At 42.9% G+C, this 22057-nt stretch overlaps 1 protein-coding gene across 2 annotated transcripts in view; it reads left to right on the top strand.

The window, feature by feature from the left end:
* The window catches only part of NFATC2 (nuclear factor of activated T cells 2), a 165273-nt gene that overhangs the window by 107762 nt on the left and 35454 nt on the right, over positions 1 to 22057 (top strand). For both annotated transcript variants that reach the window (XM_084854161.1, XM_084854162.1), the window contains exons 8-9: positions 962 to 1088; positions 3243 to 3926. In XM_084854161.1, the coding sequence (XP_084710287.1) occupies positions 962 to 1088; positions 3243 to 3926 (811 nt within the window). The remainder of the gene's footprint in view (positions 1 to 961; positions 1089 to 3242; positions 3927 to 22057) is intronic.

Raw genomic sequence — 22057 nt, 5'->3', positions numbered from 1 at the left:
TCTGAAAGTGGTTTACATAGGTAGCTTACAAATATGTTTTCAATAAACCTTAGGCTTACTGTGTAGACTGTGGCCAGGAATGCATTATTCAGTATAGTAATTTAACACTGATTTTGGATGTATGAACGTGTGATCCAGTGCAGCAGAAATTTGTGCTGCTTTCCCATTTTTAGCCACAGAAACTCAAAAGGTCCTTCCTGTGCTAGCAAAACTTTGCTGTCTAATAACTAGCAATGGGAACCCCATATTCTCCTGGACTTCTGGATTATGGCCATAATGTTTTATGCCTTGATTTTTGCACCGTGGTATCACTTTCATAGCTCTAGGCAGCTAAAATCCTTAAGAAATTGCAGAAAGTAACTGTAGCCTACAGGGAAGCAGAGCTACCCCAGGTAAACTAATTTCCCACCAGAATTGCCATCTAAATGTACTCAGTAGCCTAGATGTAAGGCTGAGAGACTACCTCTAGCTTACTGCTAGAGATGTTACCCATTTGATGAGCAGAACCTTGCCTTAGGGCCAAACTAAAAGTTGTGCTAATCACATATATTGTGTGCAGACCCGTTTTGGATCAGGACCATGGAGCTCTGGGAGGGTGTGCGTGTTAAACCTCTCCCCCACACTCACACATTTTTTTCTGAAAGGGGGGGGCGGGGAGTTGAATAAAAATCTCAGTTGGAGTCAATGAAGAACATAATATGTTGTCTTGGTTGGCAAGGCAAGGTAATAGAAATGGGGGAAATATGAGAGTTTGATAGGTCAGAGTATTTCTGTAAGGTGGAGACTACTGATACAGAAAACTGGCAAGTTTCAGATTTTTAGCAAGATCAACTACATTCTAGCAGTGGATAAACAATCTTTCTGGTAGGCGTTCCATGGCATATTAACCAAAATGACTAATAAAAATTGAGTATTTTCTAATATATTACTGCATCATCCCCATACCCATTTTTTTTTCCAGAATATGCTTTTTGTAGAGATACCAGAATATCGGAACAAGCACATTCGTACACCCATCAAGGTGAATTTCTATGTGATCAATGGAAAACGGAAAAAAAGCCAGCCACAACATTTTACCTATCACCCAGGTAATTCTTTATGGAAAGGGGTTTGTGACATCACATTTTGTAAGAACCTGTTTACTGTTGACTAATCTTGAAGTATATTGATTTAGTTATTTATTTTATTTAAAAATGTATATCCCGCTTAATCAAAATTATTGGGTACTCCAGCGGCCACTATCTTTCAGATAACTCTACAGTTAAAACTAGGGTTGTCCATCTTGGGGAAATCTGGCTCTTTTGGGTCCACCGGATCCCCGTGATGCCCTTGATTCAGCTTGCACTTGCAGGCCAAGCCGCAGGTCAGTTCCTGAAACTCAGGAACTTTATCAACTTTTTTTTATTGGCAGAAGTCACAGTTTGCACAAAATCGCAGCTGTAAATATTTGCAGAAATCATGCTTTGCGTAAAATTGTGGCTGCTAATAGCACGATTTACACAAAGTTGTGGGGGTAGATTACCAAATTGCACTGTTTACGGCTACAATTTTGTGCAAATCACAATTTGCACATATATTTACATGTGCAATTTTGCACAAATCACAACTTGCGCAAATAAAAAACCCCCCAAAAGCCATGAGCTGGCCAAACTCGTCGTGTGCTGAGTCAGGCCAGCTTACAGATAAGCAAGCTGGAGTTTGGGGGCCTAAGCTGGCAAAACATGCCGAGCTCCATCCCACAACCAGATTCCTCTGACATCCTAAGTTAAAACAGATAAACCCAGCTGTAAAACAGTAAATCTTAAAACCAACAATGAAGGCCCATCGAGCAGTAAAATAAACATCTCCACCTTATTTCTGCATCTGTAATTATTTAAAATTTTCAAATTTAATAGAGATACATTTTTTTTCACATCCAGTACCTAATTGTTTAAAAACATTCAAATCATTATGTAGGAAGAGTTTTATACTTATGTATTTACACATACACAAGTATGTTTACACATAAGTTTTTTTTTTCTTTGTAAGCTTTCTTGTTTTTTGAACTGATGACAATATAACAATAATGTCATCTTTCAAACATGTTTAGCATCCAGCTTTTTCTAGTCTCAGAATTTAGATTACTTTGGTGTGGAACTGAGCTGTAGTTCAGTAATAATCCCATTTCACAGATAGGAAACTGACATTGAGACAGCAGTTTATCCAAGACTACTCAGTGTTTTTATGGCTGACCTGTTTCAATGCAGTCTCCATTAGGCCACACTGAGGGTTCAGGATGATTCTGTAATATGTACAAATGGAAGATGCGTTTATGTATACATACGGAGATTGCTTGTACTATTCCCATTTTTCAGGGTCAAATCATGCAAGCCTTTTAGCATAATTTGGATATGGTTTGCTGGCACTCATTTTGGTCATTTTCCCTGCAGCTGTAGGCCTGTTTTTATTTCTTTCTTACATTTGTATCCTGCATTTTCTCCAAGGAGCCCAAGGCTGCATACACGATCTTCCTCTTCTCTGTTTCATCCTCACAATAACCCTGTGAGGTAGGTTAGGCTGAGGGTCAGTAACTGGCCCAAAGCCACCCAGTAAGCTTCATGGGCAGAGTAGGGACTACAACCTCGGTCTCAGCAGTGCTAGTCCAACACTGTAATGGTTAGAGCGTATGAAACAGGGAGATCCAGTGTAGTATAGTGGTTCAAGTCTAACCACCAGCTCTTCTTGTTTCATACATGCACAGATATCACTTGATTCTTCTACAATTGATGCTGATTTCATACCACTTGCTGCTGACATTAACATGTGTGAATTGCGCCTTAAAGATAGAACAGCACAGATAGTACTTTCATTTCACTTCATTCAGTGGATATGGGTTCACATATTCAACTGCCAGTCATTATGTACCATGACCAAGTGAAGCCTATGCCTATGTAAAACAGCCCTTTACATATGGCAGGTGAAAGTGTTAGCAGGTTCCACTGAAATGCATTGTTTTGGAGTTGATGGGAGGAGACATGAAAGTTCTGTCTGTGGCGTTAGGCCTATAACGGCCCATTCACACACTGAGGCTATCTCTTAACGTTGTAGTTGAACAAGCGACCAACATGCACGTGTGAATCAGGCCTAAGACTGTGGGGGGAAATGTACAGTGTGTTTGTTGTTAGTGTCCATTCCTCTCTCCTCCCCTTAATGGTTTCATAGCTATTCGTTTAGAACTGTGTCCTTTGTGCACTTTGTTCCAGTGCCTTCCATCAAAACAGAGCCCATTGATGACTATGATCCAGCTTTAATCTGCAATACAGTACACAGTGGTCTGAGAACAGTAACACAGCCTTATTATTCACACCATACAATGGTCTCCGAGTCTCCATCCTGTCTTGTGGCCACAATGGCTTCCTGCCAGCAGTTGCGTTCAAGCCTGTCTTCTCCTGAATCTCAGTATCCTCAACAAAATCCAGGAGCCGTAATATATCAAAGAAGCAAGAGTCTCAGTCCTAGTCACCTGGGCTACCAGCAGTCTGGCTTGATGGCTGCACAACTTTCCATTCCAGATGTTCACAGGTCAGTGCTGGTGCACACGGGCTCTCCCAGCCAAAGCTCAGCAGTGCTCCATCATTCTCCAGCCAATCAGCAGTCTTCCGCTGTGATCCACTGTTCTCCCACAACCAATCAGCAGCTGAGATGTGAAAGCCATCAAGAATTTCAGCACATCATGTGTAGTGAAAATTTCACACCCAGTGGAGCGAGACCCAGCCAAACTCAGGTCACCCAAGCACAAAGGTTAAGCCCAAATTCATACCCTACCGTGATTCAGCAGCAGAGAACGGCCAAAAATGGACCACCAGTAAGTGATCAGAAGGAAGCAGTGCCAACCGGAGTCACTGTCAAACAGGAACAGAACCTTGACCAGGCCTACTTGGATGATGGTAAGTAACACTACTTTGTAAAAAATATCCTGTTCATCCAGTCTGCACTCAGTAAGAAAGCAATGCGGCTTCTTTTTTCATAGGGTATAAATATGTGGTTTGGATAACACAGTGCACAAAAACAATAAGTTAGAATTCTGGGGAATCCTGACTTATCATTCACAAGCAAGTATGCTAGTGCTCACTGCCCAATTGCTCCTGCTTGGTTCTTCCAGCTAGCAGGAGCAACTTCAGTAATCTGGAAATTACCAACAAGAAAAAGCTTAGTATTAAGTCTGAACCCAATTCCTGGCTTGTTTCTCCCAAACGTGCCAGGAATTGTAAGCCAAGTTCAGTCACTGGCTTCAGATTCTGGCTCATTAGGGAATCGACAAACCAGGAGTCTGAGTTAATCCTAAGCATTTTCCTCCTGGTGAGTTCTTTATTGCAGTTTCTTCCACTGGTGGGAGGAGCCAAGTGGCAGCATGCACCAGTGTGCTTGCTTGTGTGAATGATCAGCCTGGATTTGCCGGAATCCTGGATTATGGTTTTGTGGAAGCGTGGCCACTCTGTGTGCGTGTGTGTCACTACAAAAACTTTTCTATTACTGAATTTTGGAAGCTAGTGCTATGCTTTAAGATCCTGAAAAAAACAATTTATTTAATTCTATGGAAAACATTTGTCTTTTTATCAGATGTCTTAAATTTGGGGGGCATTTTTGCAGTTTTCACAAAGATGTGAGTTTGGGGGATGGAACCAGGATGCTGAAACTAACACCTTAGTAAACAATTCACAGAATAAGTGTAGATGCTGCTCTTGTAAATGTTGTTAAAACTTCTCACTAAAAATTCTATGAAAGATGTGGTAGGCCTGCAGGTCATACTCTTCCAGATGTTTATAGAGGTACTAGAGTGTGTTGATAAATGGAAGTATAACTTCTCTGTTGTAAATTCTGATGTTTTTGCTTTTGGAACTGATAGAAAAGTTATAGGGAGACTTTGTTTGAATGGATCCCACATCATTTGCTTCATCCGCAAGTTATTTAATTGTTTCAAGCAGTAGTACTGTTTCTTGTAGTTGTAGTACATGTCTGGGGTGGGGAAACCAGTACTGATTCCATCCCTATTTTAGAACTCTAGTTAGATTTTGCAAGAGTAGAACCAAGCTCTAGATTATAACAAACTATTGACATGTCTGCCATTGTAATGGGAGAAGCTTACTATGGGATCTATGTAAATAGAGAACAGTGTGAGGCACAGGGAACACATTCTACACTGACTGCAGCAACAGTATTTTCAAGTGCAGTGGTTTACTTTGTTCCATAGGAATGAATGGCAACCATTCATTTATACAAGAGGAAGTGAAGACATGTTCTTGGGAACAACCTCATTGGGCTAAATATGCCCCTTACTACTACTTAACTGTTTACTTTAGAACTGAAGAATGACCTAAGTCCTGTAAAACTGAATGAGAGCCATTTAGTGCCAAATGTACTGCTTTCAGTTTTAAAACTCATGCCCCCTGCAGGTCTGCACTTGTATTTTTACAGGAGCCGTGGAAGTTTTGTTGTTTAACGAAGTTATAGTGGCTAGGACTTGGATGAGGTAACTTGCAGCTGTACCATGTAGAGCAGAGATAGGCAGAAGATAGATCTCCAGATGCTTTGGACTTCAACTCCCAACATTCCTAATCATTGCCCATGGTGGCAGGGACTTATAAGTCCAAAACATCTCGAGATCTACTCTCTGCCTACCCCAGATGTAGAGGCCTGAGTGAAAAGGCACTACCTAGTGACTTTTTGTTGTTGCTGTTCCCTCATGATTTTTGACCAGCTGAAAAATATTCATGGGGATTGACCCTCGTTGTGCTTTGGAAATGGTTTTGGAGCATCTTCATTAGGTCACTTTGTGAATACCCCGAAATGTCAAGAGGGGACAGCTGTTACATATATTTGCAGATTTTGGGAGTATCTGGGTAGTGTTAGCATGAAATATTTTTCCTCCCAAAGGAAAAAAATAGCAACTAACTAAACACAAACCAGAAATACCAACCAGGAAGTGAAATACTGATACCTGTGCTAGCTAATCGTACCAATAAAAAATTAGTACCACAAGCAACAGTCCTGTTTATTCTGAGCCACTTCCCACTCTCTGTCCCTGCTATCCCTAATGAAGTGTTGGTCTTCATTTTCCTTTGATCTATGTTTAGTTTTCTGACCGCCATGATTCCTTTCTGTATTTCCTAATATCTCTCTTCTTGAGGGGTTTTGGGTTGTTTGGGATGATCCTCCCTCCCCCGCAAAGGCTGCCTCCCATAATTGTGTCTCCAGAATTTCTAGTTTCACTTCTGTAGTGTCCTGAGCAGGTTTCAGGCAAGCACACTCTCCTGTAGTTTCCTCGTTCAGCAAAATGGTGGAGAAATGAGAAGGGGTGCTTCATTCTTTCTGCATGTCTGTAATGGACCATCTTGTGTGTAGGAAGTAGTGTGAAATGTGTGCATACTTTCTTGCATGTTATTTATCAACTGTATTGAACACTTTTTCCTGAAACAGCTCAACGTGGCTTACAAAAGAATTTCAAAAAACTACCCCCAAACATAAAAATGCAGGAAGAGCAACAGTTGCAACCCATTGGAAAAGTTCAGTGGACTTATCTATAAAGATTTGGGTTTGGAGGCTTTGGGAGCATTTATTAATGGACAACCTCACCCACCACATGAAGGTTGTTAATGGTCATGTAAAACCTGAAACAACTTATGCAGCATGATACCCACTTTTGTGCTATGCCGCTCATACTAAAAGCCTCCAGATCATTATAAGATTTTGCTGACTTACTAAAAGAAAACAATTTCATTTTGAAATCTTCTTTTGTGATTCTGGACTCAACTAAATCGGATGTGTCTGATTGTTTCCTTTAATTATTTTCAGGTTATGTTTAGCCCATATTCACTCTAGTGAGAAAATGATATTGCCCACCCCCCACAAAATTCCATATAAATCAGTATAGCACCCTAAAAGCCCAGCATAAAACTATACTCGGCCAGTTCTTTGAAAATTTAAAACAATAAATGTTGAAAAGCCTGAGAGAATAAAAAGAAAACTTAGGGCGCAGTCCTATGGACTGCAGCCACACTACTCAGAAGCCTCTGACCCTGGAGGCTTCCAGGATCCTTATGCCTTGCCAGGCTGAAGCTAACAGAGTGGAAGGAGTAGCAGAGGCAATCTTTGCCTCCCCGTTCTCTGCTCTTCTGTTGTTGTTGTTAGATGGGCTGAAAAGTCTACCAAGGGTGCTTTGGAGCGGAAGGGAAGGAGGCTGGAGGAGGTTCAGGATAAATCATATCCCAGCTTCTTCAGTCTCCTCCCTTCCACACCCAAAGGAATGCCACCTTTCCCCCCACTCCAGGGTTGCTTTTCCTACCTTGGAGAGGCAGCCAGCACAGTTCTCTCCATGCCAGCTGTGAAGGGGCAGTGATGGTGGGGTCAGAGATCTCCAACTCCAACCTCAAAGGGGGGAATCCAAGCCATCTTATGGTCCTTGGGATGCTCACCCAGGGACCATAGGATTGCTCTCTTTACCTGACAATGAAAGCTACACAGAGAAGTCAGCCTAGTGGGCCGACTGTAATAATACATGAAGATGTCTTGTACTGAGTCATACCACTGGTCCATCTAGCTCAGTACTGTAACTGACAGCAGTCCTCCAAAGTCTCAGGAAGAGGTCTTTCCCAGCTTCCTTGTTTTTTTTGTTTTGTTTTTTTAAACCAGATATGATGCGGCTTAAACCTCAGAACTTCTACATGCAAAGCAGACGTTCCACCACTAGAGCTACAGTCCCTCCCCAGAAGCTGGCCCATAATTTTGGCCATGACTGAGAGCGGTCACAAACACACCTAGATGGTACCTTTCTAAAGGAAGGTACTCAGAACGGATCCTCCACAGCCAGTTTCAGAGAACAGGAAGGCAACATTACCCTTGGGTATGGTTTGTATTTGCTTCAGACCAGCAAGGGAGATCTGTCTCCCCAGCTGATGCAGATGGATATTCAGATGCAAATGGGCCATGGTGTCATGGTGCTTGTTCAAACTCTGTTGAACTTGATGGATGTGATAGTGAACTACCCAGAACCACTGGTCAAACAAAAGCAATGGAAGGACTACCTTCTCCCATATGATCTTATCAGTGCACTTGGGTTGTTATCTGAGGCCTTGCTGTGCTGAATTTCCACACCACCTGAAGTGCAGCAGGTGGTGACACAACAAGAGGGCCTTCTCAATAGTGGCACCAAGATTATGGAATTCTTTTCTGAGGTAGACTCATGTAACCCCATTATTGCTTGGTTTTGGGGTGGACAAGGAGCACAATGCTTTTTCAGAGGACATGTGGGAGTGAATGAAAGCCCTGAACCAGTTCCAGATTTGGCAAGGGGCGGTGGTTGGACTGTCTATTTGTCCTAGCTCGAACATTGTTATGCAAGCTGCCCATGCGTTGAATATATTTACTTTACCTTTGTGTTCTTAGAAAGTGGATGTGGAATTGTTAGAAGATGCCTCCATGCCATGGAAGTAAATGAACGTTTTCCAGATGAACTGAAGGGTGTTCCAGGACATTAAAAGCAATCATAGGCCTTGTTCAGCGGTGCTAGATTGAATGCTCCTGTCGTTCCATGGCAACTGCATGGGGCTTCAGCAGACAAGCTGTGATCCAGTTCAGATGTCAAGGCCAAATCTTGGCTTGACAATAATGAGTACCCCATGGGCCCATATGCTCCTTTCCCCCTCTCCCTCTCTTGAGTTTGAATTTCCTCCTTCCTTTTCTTCTTTGTCTAACCAGGAATTGCCTCCAGCTCCAAACCATTTGCAAACCCATTTCATATCGTAGTTTGGATTCCTAGTTAGCAGTAACCAGAAATTGCCTGATTTGGATGTCACTGGAAACTATGGCTCCAGGAAACCAGGAAAAGGAGGCAGGAATCCACTCATTTATAGGAGGGAGAGTCAAGCTCATGGGGCACTCACAATCACAAAACTATGGTTTTTTGGCTATGATGACTGAACTGTGCCTGTGTGGAAAGTGTCCCCTGAAGGTAGAAATTTTGAAAACCACCAGAAGGTAGGATGGAAGTTACATACCCATGGGCGATGCTTCTTTCAGTCCACCCTCAGCTCTCTGGAGGGGAAAAAAGCACTTGACTTGTCTCTAGCCCAAGGCATCAAATTTGGCCATATCTCAGCCACAAGATAGGAAATCATGTAGAGCTAAAATGGTGAAGATAGCTAAAATGGTGAAGATAGCCTCTTGCCTTTTAAAATTTCCCATTGCCCAGAACATGATCACTCCTACTTACACTGTAATATTTTGATGTAGTTATTCTTTTATGCATGGCAAGCATTGAGCTTTGAAGATAGGACAGGAAATGTGAAGTTTTCCTTCTGGTTTCCCTTGAACTCTGAGGGTGAGTGAGTTTGTATGTTTTTAAAGGCCTGTGGTTTGATTACAGAAATGATAAGTTATAATTAGAACAGCTTTTCATAGCAGGCATGGCCATTTTTCTCACCATCATCCTGGAGTGCAGGATTTTGCTGGAATAATTTTGGTTGAAGTTGATCTGATCTGAACCAAATTTATGAAACTGACCCAGTAATTTGAGGAGGAATGGTTTTGTGAAAGCCCCCCTTCTTTCTCTGGTTAATTTAGCTGATTCTTCAGCATGTTTACTCATGAGTCCAACTGAAGTTGATAGGCCTTACCTCTAATTAGATGTGCATAAGATTACACTGTTAGTCTTTGATTCCCCCATCCTCCTACATTTGAACGGAACAGCATCCTGTGACTTTATATTTTTAACAAGCCTGCTTGGATCACTGCCCTTTCTTTGGAGGGGAATTTAACATTGCACCTCTGAGATCAAGTGAGCTGCTGGAGGAATATCTGTCCATTTTTTAAAAGTGTGTGTTTCTCTGTAGATGATCAACTGCTGTCCACTATAATGGTGGCCTCCAGTGTGCCAAAGGAAGCAGCAGTGCTTATGGTGGCAGCAATTTTTATTTTCCCAACATTCAAGAAGCACTCAGAACAGGGATTTCTGTGGGAAATGAAATGGTGGCCACTCTGATTCTTTCTCCCACAAAAAAGAATGTAATTTTACCTGCTAAATATAGCTACAACAAAACAGCTGATTTAGTGATTTCGAGATAGATGAAACGGCCGAGAAATTGTTCTTGTGAATTTGGCATGGCCTGAGTGTATGTGTATTTCTCACAGCACATAGTTAAACTGTGAAATTCTCTACCACAAGTTGTAGTAGTGGCCACTGACTTGGTCAGCTTTAAAGGGGGAATAAACAAATTCATGGAAGATGGCTAGTAGTCATGGCTATGTTACCTCCAGTATCAGAGGTGTTTGTATATCTATATCTACACACACACACACACACACACACAGAGAGAGAGAGAGAGAGAGAGAGAGAGATTGATGAAGCTTCCTGCTACTGAGTCATATGATTGGTCTTTCTAGCTTAGTATTTTGACTTTCTCACATCTGAGATAGAATCTCTTCCAGCTAGCTACATATGAGATCTTTTTAAGTGGAGATGCTGGGATTGAATCTAGGATCTTGTGGATGCAAAACACGTGCTCTACTACGGCATTAAGTCTTCTCTTTTTTTTTCTTCTGCTCATGGCAGATTTCCATTGAAGAAACAGTGACCTGTAGCTTGCCTCCAGTTAGCAATGGCTCTTTAGTTTTCTCGTACCTTAGCTGCAAACAAGGTGTTCCTTTCTCTAACAACTCAGCAAAGTGTCTAGTCTAGGATAGTCTCGATGACCTTGTAGTTTTCTACCAGCAATGCACTTTTTCAACCTGTGATCCAATAAGATGCATCTTCTTTCCTAGTTTCTCTTAGAGGATCTTATTCCTTCTCATGTGGTAATGCATAATTATACCTGCAAGGAGCTTTATGCATTTTCATAGGTGTTGTTTCACGGAAATTGCATGGAGGTTTGAATGGCTGTTTTGCAAAACACACAAAGATTCTTGGATAAAAGGTGCCACATACTTGGTTTGATGCCAGGTACATCTATTATAAGGCTTTTATTTTAAAAAAAAAAAGTAGAAGCTTAAACCCACATATAGGGCTTTTTTCAAAACGGTTCCTCTAGCGGTTTTCCCCATCATCTAACAACAGGCAAGCTACAACCCCCCTCCCCCCAATAAATCCAAACTCAGCACCGGAGGAAGGAAGAAAATAAACTGAACAATTAGAAGGGAAAAAAAGTGGTTCTACTGGCACTTCTTTGTTCTTGAATTCAGGAATCCTTTAATTGGTCCAGTGCAATGCCTATGGGCAAATTTTGCTATAAAGCGTTTCCTGTTCAGAAGAACATACAAAATCTATTAAGAGAGCAAGATTGCCACAGAACGGAACTCAAGAGCCTTGCTCAGAGTACATATTCACAATTTGTGCTTGCACCCCTCACACTCAGGGTCTCTTGGGCAAAAGTAGAACCAGGAAGAAAAATCCCTCATCTATTGGAAAAGAAATCTTGTTAAATCAAAATGCAGTGCTGGGGGCAAGATTTGGGGGCAGGGGTCCTTGCAAACTGAGAATTTGCCCACACTGCTTGTGACCTTTTTGGGTGCTCCATGCAAAGTGAGGATATGGAGGCACTGTGGGTAGTGGGCCATTTGCTAATTCTCAGCTTTGCCATCTTTTGGAACTGACCCCAACAAATTGTCTCAACAGAAGTCAAAGTAGCCCTTGCTGAGTAAGGATCATAGTACCCCAGTACTATGGCAGCTCCCATTGACCAAACTTAAGCCAGATTGGATGATACCTCCCTCATCCAAACCAGCCCGTTGCATGGAGGGGAAAGAGTTTGCACTGCCCTTCCACCCAAGTGCTCTGTCTCTGCTGTCCCCACACATCCACATGGAGATAGAATGTCACAACATGGTCAATGCTCATAAGATCTAATGTACGTTGGCCAGAATCATGTGGCTGATTACCAGATTTTTTTTTTCTGGATGATTGGCCACATAATATTGGCCTTTGTGCATTAGATTTTCAATACACAGGATTGTATCCAATTGTAGTTTCAATGACTCTATTCTAAGTATGACTAACACTGGATATAACCCATAGGTGGTAACCAGATGTATTGTGGATATGGGAGCATGGTGGAGATGCGGCTAGCATATGGGGTGGGCGATGATGGCAGGCATGTCTCTCTGATGAGATGGACTGGACTGGGAGAGAGGTTCAGTTCAGCCCCTTTGCCACAGGCAGAAACTATAACTTTCTATGTTGGTGAAAAGCATTTCCATGTGCTTGAGGAGTGTAAAATGCAGCACTTGCCCATGAAAATGAGCTATATAAAATGTTCACCTCAGGCAAGGAGCTGCAACAGGTAGAGGACAGAAGCAGACGGGTTTCTCTTCCCCCTTCTCCCCACCTCCCCCAGCACACTTTAACACATGTATCCTCAATCCAAGGTATTTTTTTCTTCCTTTAGTAAGAATGTAGAAAATGTACCAGATCCTAGCTGCACCAGTTTCCTTCTGTTCAGATATGTTTATTTTACTGGTTGTGCTGTGTGCAAAATACTACAGGTGAAATGTGTGCAAACTTCACAGAGTGACCAGATGCAAATGGAGCCCCTGTACTTTTAAGAGCTGTGTGGCAGAGAGAGTTGTATCAGATGTGGCATGTCATATAGGGTTGGGGGAGATGCATCTGGTGAAACTCCTGCTTCTATACAACTATTACAGTTACAGCAGTCCTGTCTTCCTTTGCATCAGGTCACCCTGCACCTTAGGTTGACCAGGTGACTTATTTTACAGAGGACCATCCTCTATTTGAAGGTGTCCTCTGAAGGGCAGTCCAGTCCAAGCTTGGTTTAAAGATAGATAGCCATAAGAAAAGAGAACAGGGGCCTTGAATTTACCCATCAACAGTTAACACTTGGGCAGCAGACTGAGCAACAACACAGTTCACTTGGTCTGTCTTCCCCACTGTGGTGAGAGCTCTTGTATTTCTATTTAAATGATAATTATGTCTAAATTTGCACTTATACATATAAATTAACGTATGCAAATATGTATTTTGTCCTCTTTTTTAGTGTTGCTTTTCCTCTTTTTTTGGCAATGTATAAGTAGGGATGTCGGAGAAATCCTCAATGGAACCAAATTAGTTCAGATTTTCATGAATCCGACTCACGGATTCCGCAGTAGGCCAGCTTTTCCCCAATTGGGCCGATACTGTGGACTTGCAGACCGATTTTCTAACTTCCCCGAATTTTGCACAAATTTTATCGTAGAGAAATATGCAAAATAAAAAAAAACAGCCAAAAATATGCATTTCCCCCATAGGATAAAGTGTGAAAATGAGCATTTCGGAGAATTTGTGCATTTTTGCATGTATGAAATTGTGAATTTGCACAAATTCAGAAACAAAAACAAATCCAATTCCGTCAATGGGTGGACAATGGAATGAAAGGGGCCTAACAATCTGCAAAACACAGACGGAATGGATTTTACACAATCCCTACATCCCTATGCGTAAGTGGCCACATTACCTTACATTTACTATTCTAGAAAAGCTTGCAAGCTGTGCATCAGTTCTTTGGAAACACTCGCTCACATTTTATACAGCGCTTCCCCCCAAATTGCAAAGCACTCTGGGTTCTTTTTGGATTGCTACTGTTCCCATTCTACAAACAGATTACTGAAGCCAGGAGAAAGAGACTTTCCTAAAGGCATGCAGTGACTCCATGCTAAAGACAGGACATGTACTCTGCAATCACAGAGCAAACCAAGGTCTCTACCCATTGTACCAAACTCGCTTGAAAGCAGCCAACAGTTACCGGCACTAAGAAATCCATTTCTAGATGACACACCACCACTTTCAGTTATGATTTTGAAATACAGTAAGAGTTACCCAAAAGAGGAATGTGGCTGGGAACGCAACCGCAATAAAGCTCATTCCCAGACAAGCTGAGTGAATTACTTCACCATCACTGCACGCTGTAGTGGACAGTCTAAATCACGAGTCATTTGCTAAAACAGGAAACATGTTTGTTTTTCTTTCTCAGATTTGTTTGTTTATTTATTTAATCAATTTATAAAGCCACCCCTTAACATAAGTTCTTTGGGCGGCTTACAAAATGAAAGCAGTGTTAAAATACAATATAAACCAGTAAATATAAACAATTAAAATAGGGGGTTTAAGATAGTAATGTCGCAGTAATTTCCTTTAAAAAAAATGTTTGTGGTCTTCAATCTGCTGATCTCTACTTCCTGCCCTGCTTTGAGCTCGTAACTGGATCCTTCCACGCAATCCTTTGGATTGCCAACACCTGATCCTTGTGGATGTTAACAGACTCTGCATGAAGCCTAAATTCAGATTGTTATTATTTCCCCCACTGCACACTTTAGAAAACACTTTCTAGTTGCTCTCAGATTTGGCTCTGCTGTGATTTAGCCTGATGCTTTGCCTGAAGAAACGTTTTCATGTTCTGTGGTTTGGCTACTTCCGGTCCATTTACTTTCCTCCCCATACTCCTGAAATCCATTCCTAGATCAGAGACCTCTGAATGGCTGTCCTCTATCTGCCCATCTTTGCTTCTTGCCCTGCCTTCAGCTTGTAAATGGATATTTCCATACTGTCCCTTGCATTGCTAGCACCTGACCCCAACTCTAGGCTTTATGCGTTCATTTCATTTTTCTCATGTGCTTCCTCCAAGTTGGTCAGGGCAGCATATATGGATTCCCCTGCCGCTATTTAATCTTCGTAACAACCCTGCAAGGTAGGTTAGGCTGAGAGAAAGTGACTGGCTGGCCCAGCATCAAGGGAGGCATGGCTGGGCATGTGCCAATGGCCCACACCCCAGCCAGGGCACAATAACAAGAGCGCCCTGGACTTACTCCTCATCTTCACAAATGCAACCTACTTGTTCCCCTGTCTCTTGCTCTGGCCCAGACAATAGTGGTGGTGAGAAGGAAGAGCAGTAGATGCCATTGCCTACTTGCTTCCTGGCTCTCTGCCTGTCAAGCAAGCAAGTGGTGGCCGGAATGGGAAAGAGGATGAGTTGCAATAGCAACTGGTGACAGTGGTGGTGAGAAGGGAGACCCACTGACTGGGGTGGGCACTGAGGGTATTTTGCTCATGGGCACTCAAAAACCTGGAAGCCAGCCCCAGATCACTCTATGAGCTTCATGGCTAAATGGGGATTTGAACCCAGATTTCCCGGTTCCATGCCTGACTTTTCATCCAAGGGCTGCAAAGTGTTATTTTTCTGGAAGGAACTGTTAACAGCTGCAGATGCTGAGCGGTTGAGGATTTCTGACATGGAAATGGGGAAAAGGTCACTTGCTAAATTTCTGTGTCCAACAGATATGAAAGCAGGTGTGGGCAACTTGTGGCCCTCCAGATGTTGGCCCTACAACTCCCATTCTCCCTTACCATTGGCAACGCTGGCTAGGGGTGATAGGAGCTCTAAGCCCAAACATCTGGATGGCCACAAGTTGCCCACCCCTGATTTAAAGGCTCAAGAACTCTGCTAGGAAATAGCTACCCTACCTTAACCTGTTCTGCCTTATTTATAAAAGGAATTACAATAAGTTGCCAAGGCTTGTATTCCAAAACAAGGACTTACAAACATAGGCCACATCATTACTGATAGTTATTTTTTTTACATTGGAAAGTTTAACTCAGTTTTCAAAACATTAAAGAAAACAGAATTAAAGACATTTAGAGATTTTAGTGTCATAAAAAGTACATAACAATTTTCACTGAATTTCTTTTTCATACTCAATGGCTACTTAGACTATTATTATAAAAAGGTAGCTCCTGGGCAAAAGAGACCTTGGAATTATTTATTAATAAGTTTCAGTTGGATGTATTTGTTTCAGCCACAAGCCTTCACAAATCCTAGTGAGCATTTAGAACAACGTATTAATGGTACAAATCTGAACACATCGAAAACAGCAGGTACTCTCAGGTTCAATAGTAAGCAAATGTGCGTATTGACAATGCAATGCTATACATGTCTACTCTGGTGTAGGTCCTGTTGCATCCAGTAACACTCCTAGGTAAGTGGGCATGTGATTGCAGCGTAATAGTGCAATCCTATGCATGTCTACTCAGAAATAAGCCCTATGGAGTTCAATAGGACTTACTCCCAAGTAAATGTGTATGGTATTGTAGCCTTCAAGATATATGACCTTATCTGCCCTCTAAAACTGCAGAAGGCATTAGCTAGAATCTAAGAAGGGTGAAAGCGCTTCTTCATGAGAATTTATCTATGTCAACTAAATAGTTTTCAAACCTGTGTAGCTATTTAAGCATAGTGTACCATTCTGCTGGCCTAGTCTTGGCCGAAAAATCTAAGCCACATCGGATAAACACATTGTGTACTCTGTTCTTGGCTGCAGTTGGTTTGATACAATAAAGCAATTGAATGAAAAGCCAAATGTCTGAATCGTTGAGGCCAATTTCTGGTACTAGTTTGAAAGTTGGGCTGACTGAGCTTAATTGGGTCTGCTCCAACAAGTAAATGTTTGGCAGTCTTATCTTCGGGCATGAGCAATAATCTAAAAAGGTAGCTGAAAAGGTACGAATGCACCTTCATTTCTACTTCAGTTTCTGCTCTTAAGTAAACAGGGCTTACATCTGTGGGCTCCTTATATAGATCTGGGAGTTTTGTTCTAAAAGGGCTTGAGTTAAGGTGCCCATAGAAACTCCATATTTCTGCTCCATGGAATAACTGCAGAAACAGTTTGTACTCCAGATTTTTAAAAATGTGGGACACCAGTTTACCTCCCTGGGTCCTTAAACTCCAAGAATCAGTGGACTAGCATCTAACTTAATAGCCTTAAGATGATTGAGAGAATGTACATGCAAATCAAAATACACACTTGCGTGCAGCCAACTACACCTAAGTGACATGGGGCATCTTTATACCAGACTAAAATCCTGCATTTACAATGGGGCTTTCTGCTTCCATTTTAAATGCAGGATCACAACGACTCCCTTTTTCACCCGCTTCCTTTCCCCCTCCCCCCTCCTCCCCGTATCTGAGTCTTCCATTATCTTTCATTGATCTTGCTCCTCTTCTTGCTGCTTTTCCTCTTTTCACGGAGGGAACTCTAGCAGAACACAGCGGGGTAATTTGGTAGCTCATTATCTGCGATCTATTTAAAAACGGAACAAAGGGCATTTAGTGCAGGAGACACCTGGAGGTTCACCGCGTCATCTAAAGAGCCCGCAGACTTCCGTGTGGGAGCAATCTCAATCTCAGGATAAAAACTCTGTGTGAAAAAAGCCATAGGAATTATTTCCATGCAGCAATGTCGTCATATTTCACAGAGCTGTCATTCATTGCTTAAAACAGAGGCCAGACTTTGCTGATGGGCCCTTTTGTAGGTTTTCCAAATATAAAGATTCAAAAGTCTGGATTTTACCCCCTCTACATATCTTCTTAAATGTTCTGTGCTTCCCCCACCCACCCCATCCCACACACACCACTGCCCTTGCCAGAAATGAAAAAGAAATTACCTGGTAGTGAATCATGTCAGTTTTCCACCCCTTTTGCCAATTCCTTTTTGTAAAGATCATTTGTATATTAGGGGAAGCCTCCTATCTAGCCACAGCAGTAGTTGGCATGAAAGCATGACTTGAGTTATTCACCAGCTCTAGAAAACTTTGTTAAGTTGGATGCTGTAAGTTTCTTGCGAAATGTTTCAACCAGACAGGGGCTATAAAGAAATAAAGTAGTGAAGAAACTAGAATTTAGGTAAACTATAGACTAGATTGATCTAGCAAACCTTTTCCATCTGTAATTAGAAGAGAAAAACAAACTCAACAGTATGCCTAGAACCAACACAAAAAACTGACTCATCTGCAGAAACAATGATGGGCCCAAAATAACAACATGTTCGTTCTGAGCAGTTACACATAGGCATCATCTGGTTGGTTTAAATCTTGCTCCATCCTTCCTTTTCCAGGCTTTTTTGAGCCTGGAAGATGGAGATTACGGAGTAACCAAGGTTCCCATTTGTGCAGGTTAGGGAGAAAGCCTTGATGCCTCTGGTAAGACCCATGCTTACACTGTACAAACCAGAGATGGGGAACCTGTGCCCCTCCAGATGTTGTTGGACTATCACTCCCATCATCCCTGATCAATGGCCATGGTGGGACTGATGGTGTCTAGCGTCTGGAGGGCCACAGGTTGCCACTCCTGGTGTACATTATGTCTACCCCTGGTCTAGGCAATATATATGTCTTAGGTTGATTGTTAGAGTTCCCAGCCAAAGATGTGGCTGCTTTTAAATCCTAAATGACCAGGATTGTCAAGCCCAGTCCTTGAAAGAAATTGTGTGACTTTGAGAGTCTCAAAGAAAGCAGAATTTCACTAGGTGTGGGTTTCCCATCAATTGCAATTTCAAGAGAGAATCCATACTTCATGCAGTATTCCCTCAGGTACTTAAAGGCACAGAAGCGATCTCAGGGTTTGGCAGCCAGCCCTGTGCATGACACACAAGAGAATCATGAGTTACCCACTCATGTAGGTTATCTGTACTGCCAGATGGAACCAATAGGGTGGTTGGAATGGGACACACATCTGCAGTTATTCCTGCTGCTCTTCCACTTCCTCTTCTTCTCCACCCATTCCGAAAACCTGGTTGTGTGATTTTTAGGGATGTACGAATCCCTTACCTTGCTCCGCTGAGGGGCATCCGCGGTGGGGGGGAGGCGCTCCGTCCCTCCCCCCGGAATCCTGCCCAGCCAGCTCTGCTCCGCGGCCAAACCGCAGAGCCACCGGCCAGCTCCGGCTGCCCACAGCCGGACATCCGGCCACTGGGCAGCCCTGCAGGGACACAAATGGCAGCTGTTGTAGCCGCCGCCATTTGCGTCTCTGTATTGAGCTGTGATAGGCTACGTAAATATTTATGTAGCCTATCACGGCAGGGGGAAAAACCCCAGCATACGCAAATAGCGGTGGCTACCGCCATTTGCGTACGCTGGGTTTTTTCCCCCCCTACCGTGATAGGCTACATAAGTATTTACGTAGCCTATCACGGCAGGGGGAAATTCCCCCCCCTGCCATGATAGGCTACGTAAATACTTATGTAGCCAATCACAGCAGGGGGGAAAAAACCCCAGCGTACGCAAATGGCAGTAGCCGCCGCCATTTGCGTACGCTGGGTTTTCCCCCCCGTGCCGTGATAGGCTACGTAAGTATTTACGTAGCCTATCATGGCTTGAAGAGGAGGAAGCGAATGGCAGCCGCAGGGCGGCCGCCATTCGCAACGCAGCGCGGACGGGAGCAGGTAAGTGCTCCGTTTAGCGTGCCTTTCGTGGGGTGGGGGCAGCGGGGACTTCGTCCCGCGTGCCTTTCGTGGGGTGGGGGGGCATGGGCTTCGTTCTGCGATGGATTTCGGGGGGCCGAATGCGCTGGCATTCGGCCTCACCGAGATCCGTCGCGGAATTCTCTGACATCCCTAGTGATCTTACCCAACATTTGAGTGCATTCCTCCCCTTTCTCCCTGACATGGCTGTAGTTGGGTTGATTTGTCCTGGGGTAGTGTAACAACCACAACAAATTTCCTTTTGCTTCTGAAAACCTGGGTCAAGAAGTGACAGTGCCCACGGATGCAGGAAGCCACAAAAGAACACAGCAAAAGTCTAGGTTTCCTGGGTTCTGTTCTGTGGGTTAGATGGTGCAATCTGAAGTATTTGTAGCAGTAAAGGGTAGTAGTAGACTGTTCAGGAAGGGAAGGCTATTCCAGCCAGCCAGCCAACCAGGGATTGGACATAAGTGTTCATGTATGTAGAAGGGGTCACTGAATGAAATATATAGGCATTAGGAGATTTTCTACATGAGGCTGCTAATCCACTGTATCTACTTTTGGTTTTGTCGCAGAATTGAGATCTGAGCACTATATGAAGAGTGTTTCCTGTTTTACTGATACATAACCTCTAGATGGCACTGTGGTATAGTGGAATATCGCAAATACACAAGTGAAAAAAACATTTTCTTTTGCTTTTATAAATAAATACCGCATTTCCCCTGCTTTAAAATAGCTCGCCGAAAATGCTCTTTAGACACTGAAACAAAAGTGGAGGGTCACAATGTCGTCTAAAGAACCCGTAAACAATTGTGACCAGGGAATGACAAGCACACAATAAATGTCTCACGTAGAAAAGTTCTAGATTGGGGTGAGCAACTTATGCCCCTCCAGATGTTTTGGTCTACAACTCCCATCATCCCTCACCATTGGGTATGCTGTCTAGGGCTGATGGGAATTGTAGACCAAAAATTTTGGAAGGCCACAAGTCCCCTATCCCTGCATTAGATGAAGGGCAGTCAAAAGGAAACCCCTCCTTCAAACAATGCACAATGTATTTGTGGAATTCACTGCCGCATGATGTGGTTATGGGCATGGATTTAAAGGGGGATTAGACAAACTACTGAGTGATAGGTTTATTAACGGCTATTAAGCATGATTAGGGATGTGGGAGAAATCTGTTTGGTTTGCATTTTAATGTGAACTGACCTAATTTGCACTCCCTGAACTAATACACAAACTGGAACGTAATTACCCTTTGGTTTTTCTCTTGTCTAAATTTTACAGTGTAGTTCTCTGATCAAAAAATGTGTACAAAAACATACATTAGGGGGAATGGTGTACAAAAAGGTATAAATTAGGGGAAATTGTGTGCCAAAAATATTTATTCTAAGGAAAAGTGTGTACAAAAAATGTGTATAAATGTTCCTTTAGACTTTAATCCTCCCTCCGCCCCAGCATTCACAAACTGATGCAGACACATGGTTAAATTGAACATTGATGTTCAGAGGCGGCAACAGTGGGGAAATGCCTTTGCCATCATGACCTCTTTTGTGAGCTGTGGAGGTATCCAGTTGTCTACTGTGGGAAGCAGGCTTTTCAAGTTCTAGTGTTCGCTTGCATAAGCTTTTTTTTTTTTTTTTTTTGCACAATGGAACTGATAATGATTGTCCAAGCCAAATTTTAGATTGTACCACTGCTGTGATACTCCAGATGGGGAGATCATATTTTGAATCCCATCCTTCATAAAAAAAATAAATTATCTGCATGTCATCATGAGTTATGTCATCATGTCATACCTCGACTTCAGCAAAGCTTTCAACAAAGTGCCCCATAATATCCTAATGAGCAAACTAGCTCAAAGTGGGCTGGATGAAACAATGATCAGGTGGATCCACAGTTGGCTACAGAATCGGACTCAAACAGTGCTTATCAACGGGATCTTCTCAAACTGGGGAGAGGTGATGAGCGGGGTACCACAGGGCTCAGTCCTGGGCCCAGTGCTCTTCAACATTTGTATTAGTGACTTGGAGGAGGAGGTGCAGGGAATGCTGATCATATTTGCAGATGACATAAAATTGGGCGGGATAGCTAATACCTTGGAAGACAGAAACAAAATTCAGAGTGATCTTGATAGACTGGAGCGCTGGGCAGAAAACAACAGAATGATATTTAATAGGGATAAATGCCAAGTTCTGCACCTAGGAAAAGGAAACCAAATGCACAGTTACAAGATGGGGGATACGTGGCTCAACAACACTACAAGCGAGAAGGATCTTGGAATTGTTGTAGATCACAAGCTGAATATGAGCCAGCAATGTGATGTGGCTGCAAAAAAGGCCAGTGCTATCTCGGGCTGCATTAATAGAACCATAGCTTCCAAATCCCGGGAAGTACTAGTCCCCCTCTACTCAGTGCTGGTTAGGTCTCACCTGGAATACTGTGTCCAGTTCTGGGCACCGCAATTTAAGAAGGATGCAGACAAGCTGGAGAGGGTTCAGAGGAGGGCAACAAAGATGATCAGAGGACTGGAAACAAAGCCCTATGAAGAGAGACTAAAGAACTGGGATGTTCACCCTTGAGAAGAAAAGACTGAGGGGAGATATGATAGCGCTCTTCAAGTACTTGAAATGTTGTCACAGAGAGGAAGGCCAGGATCTCTTCTCGATCATCCCAGAATGCAGGACACAGAATAATGGGCTCAAGTTACAGGAAGCCAGATTCCAGCTGAAATTCAGGAAAAACCTCCTGACTGTTAGAGCAATACGATAATGGAACCAATTACCTAGGGAGGTAGTGGGCTCTCCCA

Source organism: Heloderma suspectum, chromosome 4 (assembly GCF_057233095.1).
Source record: "Heloderma suspectum isolate Gila_16-S chromosome 4, 16-S_ref, whole genome shotgun sequence".
NCBI lineage: Eukaryota > Metazoa > Chordata > Lepidosauria > Squamata > Helodermatidae > Heloderma > Heloderma suspectum.
This window is presented reverse-complemented; position numbering and strand designations above follow the sequence as displayed.